At 41.6% G+C, this 15,298-nt stretch overlaps 2 protein-coding genes across 2 annotated transcripts in view; both read right to left on the bottom strand.

Moving 5' to 3' along the window:
• LOC306817886 (ELKS/Rab6-interacting/CAST family member 1-like) overlaps positions 1-9,312 on the bottom strand; it is a 54,711-nt gene extending 45,399 nt beyond the window's left edge. Inside the window, 1 exon segment of the mRNA XM_079335141.1 lies at positions 9,013-9,312. The gene's annotated coding sequence lies outside the window, so the exon portion shown is untranslated.
• Positions 9,313-10,538: 1,226 nt separating this feature from the next.
• LOC306817880 (E3 ubiquitin-protein ligase TRIM39-like) lies at positions 10,539-15,261 on the bottom strand. Its single transcript, XM_079335125.1, has 2 exons — positions 14,408-15,261; positions 10,539-13,633 (listed from the first exon to the last, which is right to left on the bottom strand). The coding sequence occupies exons 1-2, from the start codon at positions 14,454-14,456 to the stop codon at positions 11,808-11,810; spliced, it is 1,875 nt and encodes a 624-aa protein (XP_079191251.1). The 5' UTR covers positions 14,457-15,261; the 3' UTR covers positions 10,539-11,807.
• Positions 15,262-15,298: the final 37 nt, after the last annotated feature.

Genomic DNA, 15,298 nt, shown 5'->3' on the forward strand with positions numbered 1-15,298 from the left:
AGATTAACAATGTTTGACCAACACTTACGTGAGATGATTCTTATTTGACAAAACACTTCATGATTTACTTCAAATTCTTCGGCCCTTAAAAAAGTTCAATCACAATAATTTGTATTTTTTATTTCTCAGCTTATCGTAAATCTTTAGAATCAATAATATCAAATCATGACTGAAGTAGAATCATGATCATATCGTGTTGTGGGGGCTCTGGTGATTACCTCCCCTACCATCATCATCAATTATTAAACGTACCCTTTTTGAGAGGCTGTCTACGACGACCAAAGGGTTTTAAAATGTGATATTCAACAGTGACTCATTGACTGCATGTGTAGCTTTGGTTTGCCCCGGGAACAAGCAGACATCTCCTGATCACTTTGTTCATATGATCACACACACTGCCTTGTCTGCTCACACCGTGTCCTAACCCCTCTGGTAACTGCTCTTCATATCAGCCCCCTGTGCTCCTGCTGGACAGATTAGTCAGACTGCAATAAAACATGTACATTTCTATTTAGTCAATTTAATCTAGTGAGCACCTACTTTAGTGGAATATATCTATTCCCTGTAATAATACAGGACACAGAGGATTTGATATGCGACATTAGTGTTTAGGTGGATAGATTGGAAACAGCCAAATATGTGAACGGCCTCATTTCAAATATCGCTCCCTGAAATAGTTTTGAGAGACAAACTTTGACAGCCTAGAAATAGTTTGTATGTGTGTTTGCGTGTGCTGTATAAAATTAGTAACTCAAAATGAAAAACAGGTCAAATCAAGTCAGCCACAGAAACCTTTCATTTAAAAATGTTGATGTCCTTCAGCGTCACACTTTTTTGCGTCATCTGTGACGTTTTACTTTCTTTCGCCAAAAACTATAATTTCTAATGCTCATTAGCCCAGCGCCCCGATCTACCCGGGAAGTGATTTCATTTCCCCTTCAAAGTAAAAGTCAGTGGAGTGAGCGACTGTATTGGAAACGTACACGAGTGTCCTTCTGGTTTACAGTCATGTTTTATCTGGAGATCCTTGGAGACGGTGATGTAATCCTCAGGTCAGTGGTCACATGACCCAACCTAACATCTGATCCACACTCTCTCCTTACAACTAAACTGGGTTTCATAAACAGTCAGCACATGCTCTGCTCATTCTTGAATACGTGTTAATGCTTTAATGGTGGAGTACACTGCTTCCTCTGTCTGCCTGCTCTGGTGATCAGCTGATAATGGGTGTTTATTCTTGAAGTAATTAACCAACCAGGCTCGGGCACAACCTCTCTCTTAACCAATCGGGCTGCTCGTGCTGTCTTTTCAGTGCAACCGCTGCAACCCTCCTCCGCTCCAGTCACCTCCATCCCATCTCAGCTGAGTCTACTCCTCATCCTCTTCAGCACCACCAGGGTCTGGACTCCATGGTGGGGGGGGAATCCGACCCTGCTGTCGGCCTCATGACCCCTCCGAGTACGTGAAGTCGTCACGATGGAGTCAAATCTCCAAAAGCACATTTCTAAATTGTCGCACGCGTCATTGTTAAATAAAGAATTGCTCATTCTCGATTAAGTCTCTCCTGATTGACGTGTGATTAACTGTGCCGCCCTTTTGTCGACCTCTTCTTTTCCCCTGCTTTAAGTCTTTAACAGCCCTGCAGTAAAGGGAGGATCTGTGAAGCACAGATCTTTGGTCGGGGAGATGCGACTGAAAACTGTCCAGTTACACACACACACAACACACACACACACACACATTTAGTCGCAAAAGGGAACCATCTGTTCCTTTTCTCCTCAGGCCAAAAACACACACCTGGACATAAAGAGGCCAGGACCCTGCCTCGAGCGCAGGTTCACACACTTCACACAGAGAATATGCACTTAGGCAAGACAGCAGGGCAACAACTGTACGTGTGGAAATCTCCCAAAATCCCTAAAAACCCTGATATGTTCAAAACCTTTTAGATGTATCAACACACCCACGTTCTAACCTGAACGTTCACAGATGAACGCACATGCACATCAGTTCAGTGGCCATGAGGGATCAGGTCAACAAAACACACACACACATCTAATGCTTCATTTGAGGTCAATCTGATGAGACTGCAGGGACAGAGTGAAGTGTGAGTGTGTGTGTGTGTGTGTGTGTGTGTGTGTGTGTGTGTGTGTGTGTGTGTGTGTGTGTGTGTGTGTGTGTGTGTGTGTGTGTGTGTGTGTGTGTGTGTGTGTGTGTGTGTTCAGGGCTATCTCCTGCCTCCCCTCTGGACCTGATGACCTGTAGATAATGTATATGCGTGCCCTCATTCTGCCTGGAATACAGAGCGTTTGCAGGCCTCCTCCTGAGCCTTTATTGGAGCATTTATTGAACACACACACATTGTTCTCTTTTGGGTGACGAGCTCAGTCGTCTCGCGTGCGTTAGGCGCAGAGAAAGCAGAAATCACTTCCCCTGCTAACGTCAGGGCTTTCACTGTCAAACTGTGAGACAAGAAAAACATCAGAAAATTAACATTATTTTTCCTTTATCGCTTATTTATTGTTAATAACTCCAGGACCAAACATCTATCCAATTTTGAACTCCTAAGTTTGTTTGTGGTTGCAGTTAACTCGACCATATCCCAGCATGCATTGGGTTGGAGACACAGCACTCCTGCCCCTGCACAGGATGTCAGTGTGTGTATATTGATTGATTTATTTGTACAAGTAAAACCTTTGTGACACACTACAGCATTTATAGCCTCAGCTAATTTGTACTGGCCGTCCATCAAACTCAACAATAGTAGAAAAAAAAGCAGCTCCAGACGAGCATAACAACAACAACAACAACAACAACCAGACAGAACAGTGCAGGATGCAAAGTATCAAACAATAAAACATTACTGAACAAGACAACCCTCTCCCTCTTCCTTTTGAAGCATTAGCATGCGTCTGCTCGCACATATTGTACGCCGAGTGGCTGAGGGTGAAGTGACTTCTTTAATATCATCTTTGTTTGGTGCGGGAAGATTAAATGGATTCCCCTGCGGCTGTGAAGGCCGCCACTGTCCAAATGTAGGGCAGCGAGAAAAATATAAAGAATCAGGACTGATCGGTCTGAAAGGTGAAAAGAACAACAAATCCTCCAAATTCATCACTGCACACTCTATAGGACCGCTACACACACACACGTTTTCATTGGGCTGCGTACATAATGGAAAACCACGACACAACACAGACCATGTTTTAGTTTTCTGTACTTCAAAATCGGAAGGTGACATGAAGAAACCAGCAGTGTGCCACACGTTGGGATTTCAGTGTGTGCTGGTTTGAGACTGTGAGACAAAGAGGTCTGCAGCTTCATATTTCACATTAACCAACCACTTTGGTCAGCTTTCACTTTCAACATAACTCCCAGAACAGCTGACAAAGACAGTAATCACTACAAGCACATACGCAAACACACTCATGACACATATGGCATCATGAGATCAAAAAAAGGCCGGAACATGACCGTCCCCGAACATCTGTCAACAGGCAGAGCTTCCCTTTTTTTTTTTTTTTTGGCCTTGTCACACAAACAGCAGGACGCCAATGTAAAACAGCTATTTGAGCTATTCGAGCTACTTCATCTTCAGCTATTCCACTCTCGCGCTGTAATGTCACAACAGGCCTTTTCAGAGTGCCGTTTCAAGCCACAACATTTACACCCCTTGTGATTGATCGGCTTAAAATCGGAAAAAGGGGCCTCCATAAAGGCGACAGGAAGAAGTATGCAAGTGTCCCGAAGGTAAAAAAAACCCCAAAAACACATTTCTACAAAAAGCCAGTGTCATAAAGCATGCAGCCCCTGGTGGTTATGTAACGTAGCCCAAGCTTCTTTCAGGCTCCAACAGCCAAAAGGAAAATAATCACTGATATTCAGTAAATGATATAAAAACAAAAACGTGCACTCGAGAAGCTGAATTAACTGATTTCTGATTTTTTCCTCTCAGCAGTCTTTACAATTAAAACTATTTTTCCGTGACAAATTGCCACTCCATTCATTTTCCTTGACATGCAAACATTTCTGTAAACTCCAATCAGATCGTTGAGCAGACTGATCTTCAGCGTTCGAACCTCACCAGAACACAACTCTCACTGTCACAATTTTAGCTCAGCCGCCTTTCACGCTCTGCTCCAAATTTCCGACAACAAAATACCTGACGAGGCCCACGACACTTCCTGGAAGGGATCCTGAAAAAGCTCCAAGGAGTGAACCTGAAGAACCAAAACAACCCGACCGCCTTTGTGTCCACAGAACACTCGACAGGAAACCCTCGTGTACACACACACACACACATATATACAACGCCCTGTATTTCATCCTCTGCCTCAGTGTGCGGTGACTAACAGCAGATATTCTGCATGTGTCATCTATTCTCACACACATGCACACACACACACACGCACACACACACTCACATGCGCACACACACACACGCGATGTTGTCTTAGGCTTAATAAAATCCAAGAGCATCACACCAGGATACCAAGAACGTCTCGGGGCTTGAATGCTTGAGCGATGCACAGCATTTGTTTTCCTAACATGGGTCCATATGAGCCATCACATGTTTTTAATCTTCATCCAACCTGTTCGCTCAGAGTGGTCAAAATAATTACTCAGCAAATGAATGGCAACATCCTCATTTATTCGGAGTCTTGTTTGTCTGTCTTTGTCTGTCAGATCACCCGTCTGCTTGTAGCTCTGTTTTTGGTCACTACCTACTCACAGGGGAAATATTCTCCTGTTTAGTAACTCATTGTTCAGATTGCCTGCCACAAAGTCCCAAAGGTGTGTCGTCAGGTTGTTGGCACGAATGCTTTGGGGGAAATTAGGCTAAAAATGACGAGTGAGACAATCAAGTGGGCCGAAGAAGTGCGACAAAGGAACAGCATGGTCAGCTAGTAATTATCTGTCCTGGTGATCCCTTCGTGGAAAAACCCCTCACACACACACACACACACACACACACACACACACACACACACACACACACGTGGTCATGTGACCTGTTGTCAAAATATAAATCGGAATTGTTGTGGCTTTAAGTTGACATCATTATCTTTAATCCCTCTCTGGCTATTGTCTTGTCAATGCTTTCACTTCCTCCCTCAGCATTCCTGAAGGTGTTCTGCGTGTTCTATTTCTGCAACCACCACACACACACATGCATCTGTCACACTGCAAAATGCAACACACACACCAACACACACACACACACACACACCAACTCAACCTATACTTAACCAGCTGGTATTTCAGCAAGGCAGCAGATTCAGACAGAGTTAGTCTCTGGCCCGAGGATCGGGCCTCACGCAAAAAAAATAAATAAATGACATCACACTCATATTGAATATTCTTCTCTTCTTCGTGCTCTCTGTTCCTGTCACACTCACTGAGATATGATGAGACTGGAGAGGACTCACTGGTGCAGTCTGGGTTACACATCCCCCCCTGAAAGTGAACTCGACAGGATGGTTGAGGGGGAGTCGAATGCTTTCAGAGCCTGACCTAAGTGGAGATTTAAGGGGACGAGCAAACTTCACAGCTTCTGTGTAACATTGACTCTTTTAAAACAAGATCGCTGTCTGCGTAAAAAGTACATGGTTCATTAAAAAATATATTTGTGCTTTTTCTGCTAACAGTATTATATCACAGGATTAAAAGGGATTGATACATATTTAAAGGGTAAGACCCCTTACTCCCTTCAAAGAAGCCTGTTGAATGATATCTAACTCATATCTGTGCCTGAGACCACAGAAAGAGGTTTTTCAAAGCCACAGTGTGTTAGATATCAGTACAGTTCTGAGTTGTGTGAATCGGCTTTACGTCGCCAAAACGTAACAACAAAAACATTTACCACACACGACCAAACAAGCGGAACACTGAGGCACGGTAAATGTAGGATTTTCTCATTTTTTGCGATCACGGAGGGCCAAAATTAGAACTGAAAATGAAAGATGATTAGCTGCCCAACCCTCGGTCCAGCTTACCGATTTCTCACTTCTTCATACTGTGGGTTTTAAGTAACATGTCATTAGTGGTTTAGTCTCAGGCTGCATACAGACGTACGTGATGTTGTCCTCATGTCAGGGCATGATAATGTGCTGATGTGTGCATTTTTACTGGATGCAACTTTGAAATTATTTCCTTAACATTTATATGAAAATTAAAAAATGTTGCTCATTGAGTTTTTGCTTTTTTGCAGACCGAGTCGCCCATGTAGAGAAAAATTAATTATTCCCGCGCAGAGGGTGCTAGATGAGTCAAAATCGAACAGGACTTTTTCAATTAAGCGAACAGCCTAATCACACATGGTACTAAATGTTAGGCCGGAGATGTCTGTGCAAGATAGAGGCTTTAAGTGCAGCAGAGAGACTGTGCTACTTGTAACTTCAGCAGTCCTATCACAGATAAGACATGGAATATGGCTCAGATGCTGGAAAGCACAACACTGATAAAGAAATGATAGCATCAGCTCCAGTCTATTGTGTGTGGCACAGGAAATTAATCCGAGATGCAGGCTGGGCAAACAAACCACCCGTACGCTCCGTGACTCACACTGAAACCCACAGATGCTAAGCAAGAACATCGATGTTGCACACGTGAATAGTACACTCATCTAATCTTTGCTGCTGCTGCTCCGGATGGGAAATGTAATGATGACATTGGACAAATTAACACAAAAGGCAAGGAAGAGGCACAGCTTAGTGAGCAGTGTGTAATGGGGAGAGGAACTCCTCGCGGCTCCTCCTGTGAAATAAGGAACGTGGCGTGTTCAGTCATCTTGAGTTTAATAGAGATAAAGTTTAGAAGGTGACGTGGACAGCTCATGAAAGTCTGCTTTCTGTCTCGCTATCCATCGATGACACAGCAATTCAAAAGGAGTTCATTTCATTTGTTGCTGTATTTTTTGAAGTTCAATTCCAAAACTAAGATAAAAGTTTCGGCCATCAAAATGAATTGAAGTGATTGTAATCATTATTTAATCACTGCTTCTATACTGCACTGGGTTTGGATAAGTTGTTTCCATAAAATGAGTTTTTTTTGACATGGACACTCTTGAAAAAGCAATTTTGAATCTCAACTCGTTTTTTTCTCCATGGTTAAATAAAAAACAATCACATGTCGAGACGTCTACTGGCGGGAGAAAAGAAAAACCATCATACTATTTCTTCACATATGACAAATATGAATAAGTTTAACACATTTAGCAAAGAAACAAAATAATATGTACAATGACTTGGTAATGAAACATTTTTGCTTCAGTTAGAGAAACACAGATCTGAATAAACTGATGTTAATAAAGGGGGGTGATGTCAAATCAGCGACATTTGTTTTCAGTGTCCAAGGGTAAAGAAGGGGACGCTGCGATTTTCTTCTATTTTCCTTCAGTCCTGTTTCTTCTTCCAGGAAGGACGGCTGACGTTAAGACTTAAAGATCACTTTTCCATCATGTTTCTGTGTGGAAATGCGCCTGTGTAATGTGTCTTCCCAAAATACAGCTGCAGCTGTAACAAACGGATTTTGGGTCAAATTAAAAAAAATAATAATCCAAACAGACCTAGCTGTGTCAAATCGACGAGAGCAAAAAACTAAAAGGCAGTTAGAAAGGAAAGAAGTGGGGCAGAGACATCTGTTTCACTCTGCGTAGTGTTGTTGATGTTGTTCATGGGTGCTGATGTGCACACATTGACCCCTTTTGTAATGAACACAATCTGATGGTTACGTTTTGATTTTAGATTTTGGTTTTTTTAAATTTAGTTTTAAAGTGTATGCTCATCTTATTCCAGTGATGTCATTTGTAGCTTGGAAAGCTATTTCAAAATGGGTTCCTCAAAACAGTTGATTATCTTTCTTTCTATCTATCTACATGGTCATGGAAATAAATCCTACCCCCTGGCACCCAGAATACATCAATAAAAATGACATTAATTAAAGATAATGGTCTTATGATAAAGGTCAGGTCCTTGGAATTGATAAGAGAGAGGCTGGAAATGTAAAAAATGTCTTGTGTTTACAAAAGTCTGAGTGGAAGGAAGCCGCTCAGTTCCCTGACTCTGAGTTCATGAAGGAGGGGCGGCGCAAAGAAATGGGGCTGTGGGCGGAACACAGAGGAAATCTCAGTGTCCCCTCTTATCCACCACCTATTTACTCCCCAGTGACATTGCAAAACACACGCAGTGAATTTCACCAACTGTGTTCGTGAACAAAATCCTTTCCATAAGATCCATGTTTTTTATAACAGAAAGATGTTGTCATGACCAAGTGCTTCTCCAAGTTGCTTCATCTCCTCTCTGGTGTGGCTTCGCATCAGCTGACAGCTCCGTGCAGTGATTGAAAACATCATTTAAAAAAGACGTGCATACGGTTTGAGCTTTTGAATGAGGGGAGGGAAACCTTTAGGAATAATGCATCACAACTTGAAGCTCCTCATGGGAACACTGGAGCACTTTTGAGTCCCTGAGGTGATATTAAAAACACCACGGGGAGATAAATCCACTTTAAAGTACAAAAAGTCGCTTTGATGGAATATAATCGGAGGCAAAATGACAATTTATGTGGCTTTATAAAGCTGTCAGCTGCACGTCTTCTGCCGGCTGCAACCCAGTGAACAGATTGATAATCGCATTTGGCGGTGCAGAGAAGAGACTGTGTTATTAGCCTGATATTCAGCCGAAAGCCTCTGGCTGCACAGCTACAATTGGTTGATTGAACCAAATGGGAGAAAGCCTTGTTGAACAGGCACGAAGAAGGAAATACAAAATGTACCACAATGACAGTATGCTGGCTGCTGTAGTCTATGTAGGGCTCACAGCTGACCTGAAGCTGCTGCACACCTCTTAGCGGGCATCAAATTTTAATTATGTTTTTTTTGCCGATGTAGCCACGACGACACAAGTGGCGAACATTTCCCCCAAAAGCCACACACACACACACAAGGCCCGTGTAATAAAACATACATGTGCGCACACACACTCACAATGCCTGCTAACTTCCAGTACTCACTGCGGCTGTGTTTACGTTGCTTCCTTCGGTTGTGAAATAACGCTCCGTGAAAGAAAAAGGCCAGTGAAATATCCTCTCCTTGTTATCCCTCTGCTTTTATCAGACCCTCAAAGTGACGTTTTCGTAACGTAGCAGACGGTCAGCTGAGGTGAAACGCTGTCTTTTCGGGGGGACTGCCTCCCCTTCTTGAGTCTGTGTGCCTTTCTCTCTCCGCACGTCTATCTTTCCCTCCTTTCCGCCTGCTCTACCACCGGTGGCTTTCCCACCGCTCGGACGCTCCCGTGACGTCACGACGGTGGAGCGCGCGCCCCCGAGACGTACCAATCCCCTATGCTCGTCACCCCCCCTCTTTCTTCCCTCCCAGATGAGTCGCGTGCATGATAATCCGTAATTATTAAAGCCCCAATTAAAATGAGAGGAGTGCTTTGGCTTTTGAAAGATAAATCCTCAACCTCAAAAAATTCCATGTCACCCACTGATGTTTTTGTAGTAGTTTATAATGATGTATTTTATTATTTCACTTTCAGTAGACGATAGAAAATATTTAAATTTCATATGTATTTTACAGCTTTAGGCTCTCCGTGCCTTGTGATAGTTCTTGTATAGCCCAAAATTACTTTTGATTGGTATAGGTGGAGCTGATGTTGGGTATTCATACTCTTTTAATTTCTCAGAAAAAAGTTCTATATTTTTGTGTAAATCATTGGTAAGTATCTGTTAAATAAATGTTCTAATTTTCTTGTTGAGAGAATTCATAATTTCAGTGGAATGGTTCTTTAAAGTTCTTGCTGCATCCATAGATTGGATCTATGGCTTGTCAGGGTCTGTCTGCTGGATGACCTACATATTGTATATTTACTGAATATGTGGAATATTTGATAACTGCTCACCCAGCCATTCAGGTCTGTTCCCCTGCCTGACTCTCTCATACACTTACACATCATTCTAAAGAAATCTTTCCATTGGACAAATACCAATCTCACTCACTCTCTCTCTCTCTCACACACACACACACACACACACACACACACACACACACACACACACACACACAGACACACACACACACACACACACACAGTGTCACAGTTCCCTGGGCGCCATGCAGTCAGACAGCTGAGGTATAAATAGAGCAGGCTAAAGTTCCCCTTGAGAGAAACACTCCACGTGTGGTGGACCAGCGCTCTCTTCTGAAACATTTCTAAACTGATCAGTGAAAACTTTTATTTTTGTGTACAAAGAATCACTGAAAGTGTCCTTGCTTTTTCCATGAGCAATGTAATCCCATTATCGTACATATTAGAGAAGCAGATTTTAAGGAGATGCACTTTTATTTGATTGAGTTATCATCTACATGACATATATACACTTCAACAAACATACAGTTTAAAGCCCTTTTGTAAAATACAATTTAAAGAGATTTTAGTCAAAGATTAAAAGAACAAATGTGGGGTTGAATTGTTATATATATATATATATATATATATATATATATATATATATATATATATATATATATATATATATATATCAGTTGCTACATTGACAGAAGTTGCTAGAGAAAAATATTACAGGCAGTTGCATAAGGACAGAAACGGAAGGGGTTTTTTCACTGCCAACTGCAAAATTAAAGCATATACAGTCTTTGTAAATCTAATTTCAAAATCATTTGTTCTTGTAAAATGACAGAAAATCTCAGGGAAGTGTGAACAAAAGTGAAAACATCCATGAAAAACTTCAACTTTTTTAACAGACAAACAAATGCAAAACAAAATACAAGCCAAAAAAAAAGTACACATGGTTAAGCAATGCTGCCACCTCCTGTTCATATACAAGTATTTCTAAATGTCAAAATGATGAGGTCATGATTTAGCAACATCCTGCTTTTTCTTTCTCCAGTCAAATTAGCCTCAGGAACTGTTAAGTAAAATATGTTTCCTGCATCTTTTTATGTCCTGACTGTTGTTGTTTAAGGTGTCTGTAAGGATGCCCTTGTGTCTGTGGCCCACAAATGAGGGAACGCTTGTGAATGTATGTACAGTGAAATAAATCAAGTGCAGCAATATGTACAGGGCAGGAGAAAAAAATAAACATAATGGAACATAAAATTGTGCTTGGAAGAAAAAACCCTGCAAGGCCTTGAAGCCTCCTCTTATAAATGGGTTGGCAGGATTTTTTTTTCATGTGAGTTTTACCTGTTCTACAAACATTACATCATATCTGCAATAAGGCCAAAAGCATATCAAAATACATTTCAGTTAAGTAAATACTTCAACAGCCTCTAACACGTTTAATATCAACAACTTCAACATGGCACCTTCCACTTGGCACACCCCTATAAAAACCCAACGCTGGTTTCAGCTCTGTTTGACAGTTCATGTTTGAGAAAGAGCAGTGCAGTGAAGGCTGTGGAGCAACAGGTGACTAACAAGATATATTTGATGTGTAACAATGAATAACATGTTTAAATGTAAATTCAGTCTGTGTGTATTCTTTTGATTGAAAATACAATGTTTGAAGTCATTTGTCAATGAGTTATTCTTAAGTTTTGTCATTTACACCAAGTCGTAGTTGCTATGCTAAGCTAACCTTAATACAGGCCTCTCAGCCAGCTTGATGTCTGTTTAATATTATACATGCATACATGTGTGTGTATTACTTTAGAAGGCACATGGTTTCCTCCCATGACACTGTCCACGATCATTTGTGCGGTAATGTATTGATACTTGGTAATGGCTCAGAAAAGTTCAGCTTTGAACTTGGTATCTGGAAGTGCAAAATGTTTTCAGGTTTTCTCAAACGTCCTCTTCGGGGGTCACAGGAGTGATTTCGAGTACTTCATGAGGTGACCCTCCAATAATGCCTAAAAGAGGAAAAAGCTTTAATCTGTTACTTACAGGAGTGCCAGCCATGGAATAGAGAAACGTTTTAAGTCTGGGTATTGTCTCTGTGAAGTCACATCCCGTGTAGGAGTAGATCTGAGTCCTGGTGTCCACATCGTAGAAGGACACCTCTCCCTTTTCGTGATCTACAAACACACCAACTGTCTGGGGCCTTTCCCTCAGGTAAACTGGATGAGCGCAAATATTGCCGTGATATGTTTCAAAGTTGGACAGGGTGTTTAAGCCAGCAAATGTCCAGTTCCCATCCTCAGGGCTGGGGACAGAAAGCAACTGCCTATTAATGGACTCTTTGACCACTCCTAAGATCCAGCTTTTAGAACCACTGACCCGCACCTCAAAATAGAACCTTCCAGAGGAAAAGCCATCTTTCCCTAGAACAAATTCATGATGCAGAAATCTTTGCCCAAATAAAGCATGTAAATGCAGTGCACCATCGCAAACTCTCAGTTGTTTTCCATCCCCTGACAACACAAGACTTGAATGGGCTGTGAAGGCATCCAGAGTCACATCCACTGCGTTGCACTGTTGGATCATCATCAGCTTGTCCTGAGGCGGATTCCACACCTCTTTAATAAACCCTTCCGACACTGGCTTTTCACCTGGTGGTTTTGTCTCTTCAGAGCCATCAGATAGCCTGACCTCATGTATAAGCGTCTCCATCTCATTGCTTAATGACGTTTCCATCTGAGCCACAGCGTTTCTTACCATCACGACATAACTCTGTTGACTGATTTGGGGCGTTAATGAAGCACCAAAAAGAGAGATGGGGTCAAATTGGTTCCCGTGTTCTACAGGGAGGTCCAGAGAAGAGCATCTCTGGAGGAGTTGGAGGTTATCTTTCGTTTGTAAAAGCTCCTCTATTTCAGACCTTCTCTTCCTCAACTCGGCGACTTCCTGCTCTAATTTTGACAGGTGGTCTTTAGCCTGCTTCTCTGCTGCTTCCTGTTTCTCTTTGATCAAGTCAACCAGATCAAACTGTTTTCTTCTCAAGGAAAGAATCAGAGCAGTGAAAACCTCGTCAATGTCTTCTATCGCTTTCTGTGATTGTTTCTTACTCTCTTTGTTTTTGATTTCTTTAATGCTCCTGGATTTAACGTTTTCCATCATTTTGACCTCTGCTGAAACGCCATTCAGACGGGCCTTCCTCTCTGTAATCTCGCGCTCTAACGGGACGGCTTTGTGCATCGCATGGTCGTCTTTCAAGCACATGAAACAAACGCACATTTGGTCCCCATGACAGAAGAACTCAAACACCTTGTTGTGCTTCTTACACACCCGGTCCTCCAGGTGGGACACAGGGTCGATCAGCTGGTGCTTCAAATGGGCTGTGACTCCCTGATGAAGCTCAAGATGAAACTGGCAGTAAGAGGACAAACACAACAGGCATGTCTTCTGGGCCTTGAACTTCGGCCAAGGGCAGATGTCACAGGGAACTTCCTCGGGTGTGGCGAGGGTGTTATCTTTACCCCTCAGTCTCATGTTGTTGAAACGCCCCGCCATGTCTCTGAACTCTGTGTTGACCTGAAGCTGTGGTCGATTGGAAAATTGTTTCTTACAGAGGGGACACTCTGTTCGGTCACTGGTGGCCCAGTATCCTGTGATACAAGCCTTGCAGTAGTTGTGTCCACATGGAGTAGAAACAGGCTCAGTGAACTCATGCAGACAGATTGAGCACAGGAGCTGCTCTTCAAAAGCGAGGCCGCTGGCTGAAGCCATGTCTAGAGGGGAGACAATTTAATTTGTAAATCAAGCAGATAAACTACATTTTGAGGACATATATCCTATTCAGGAAGTATGTTTTCAAGTGGTCACTGATTTAAAGCCAATGTGAGAAACTTTCAAACTGAATAATACTGCTGATAGTGAAGTAGACTGAATATTTGTAATTTCTGATTTTTAATCGTGTGTAAATGCTGCTACGAGAGAAGTGTCAGACAAGGCAACTAAAAGCACCTGGCCTAAACAGCTTCTTTTTTTTTTTCCAGTGCCATGATTCACGATGACTGATATGTTTGACTCTTTGATTAAAACTGGTTACAGTTATGTTTGCTAAAAAAAACCCCACTTAAACATTAACAGGACAAGATCAGCGAGGAGAAAAATATACTGATTTTTGCACAGGGGAAATTACAATCGACTTAAACAGAAAGTTCCTCACAGAAGCTTTAAATTTTTCCACATTTCTAACAGTGTCCATTTCACAACTCTATTTGTAGCTAATAGCATTCAACAAAATGTGCAGTTAGAACAATAGACGTTTCAGTTGTTTTGAAGACTTGCTTTGAACTAGTTTTAAATCGTTTCCAGATAACTGAACCATAAACAGTAGTTACACAGTGACGTTAAGCCTGAGCTGTACCTTCAGTTATTAGCAACAGACTGTGTGTGTGATGCCCAATGTGTTTGTTATTTTATAGATCTGAGTGCTAGAAGTCTCTTTCAGAGAACCAGGACATCTTCTTAGATCAAAAAAAGGAATAAAGGTACTTTACCCATTGGCTGCTGACTGTTCTCTGTAGTCCTCGGACAGGAAACGAACATGAAAGATTCTCTTTAGGGCGTTAGTTTCATTTCTGACACTGGATTCCTCTCCCCTCCTCCTTCTGGAAACTGTTACAGGATGAATCATTTCCCACAGACTGTTGTTTTTCTCTCCTCTGTTAAACAACTGAATCCATGGATTATATTTTTTAAAGTAAGTCAATGTTTTTTGCAACGTTCTTTTTAAATGCAGTAATTGAGTAAATGTATCTATTTACAATCATGTGCTGATTAAACAACATTCATTCTATGGTGTGAAATCATGGATCAATACAATCCACAGAGACATACTGCTGTGAGTCCAAATAAAGTGTCCATTAGTATTAACTAAGCAACTTGGGGTTACATGGCTTGCCCAAGGACACTTCAGACAGGCCTCAAACCCTAGACCTTCTGGCTGAAAGATCGCCAACACTACCACTGAACTCTTCTCTTGCTGTAGTTACTGCTTGAAGTTATCTTGTTTTTCAGCCCTGGACAACTTCCAGAGATCAGTTTTTAGGTCTTGCCTTTTAGTTTCCTTTACTGGTCCTGTCTCTGATTACTTGTGTGTGGAAAAAGAAACACAATAAAACCAAAAATAAAAGGGCACATGCAAAAAAAGAGCACATACAGATACACAACTGATCAAAAATAATACAACTCATAAAACATGAAGAAATTCCCTATTTTCATTGTTGTAACGTTAGATTCCAATGGTTTACAACTAAAACACATAAAATAACCAGCAGATAAGTCTGTAGATAGATAGATAGATAGATAGATAGATAGATAGATAGATAGATAGATAGATAGATCGATAGATCGATAGATGTAATAAAGACAAGAAGGGAAATTCAAGC

The sequence above is a fragment of the Symphodus melops genome (genome assembly GCF_947650265.1).
Source record: "Symphodus melops genome assembly, chromosome: 22".
Taxonomy (NCBI): domain Eukaryota; kingdom Metazoa; phylum Chordata; class Actinopteri; order Labriformes; family Labridae; genus Symphodus; species Symphodus melops.

What these genes read in the sequence shown, in the direction of transcription:
- LOC306817880 (XM_079335125.1), bottom strand. Translation starts at nt 14,456, where the DNA reads ATGTTCGTTTCCTGTCCGAGGACTACAGAGAACAGTCAGCAGCCAATG. An exon ending in GAACAGTCAGCAGCCAATGG is followed by an intron (nt 13,634 to 14,407) that starts GTAAAGTACCTT and finishes TCTCCCCTCTAG; the next exon opens with ACATGGCTTCAGCCAGCGGC.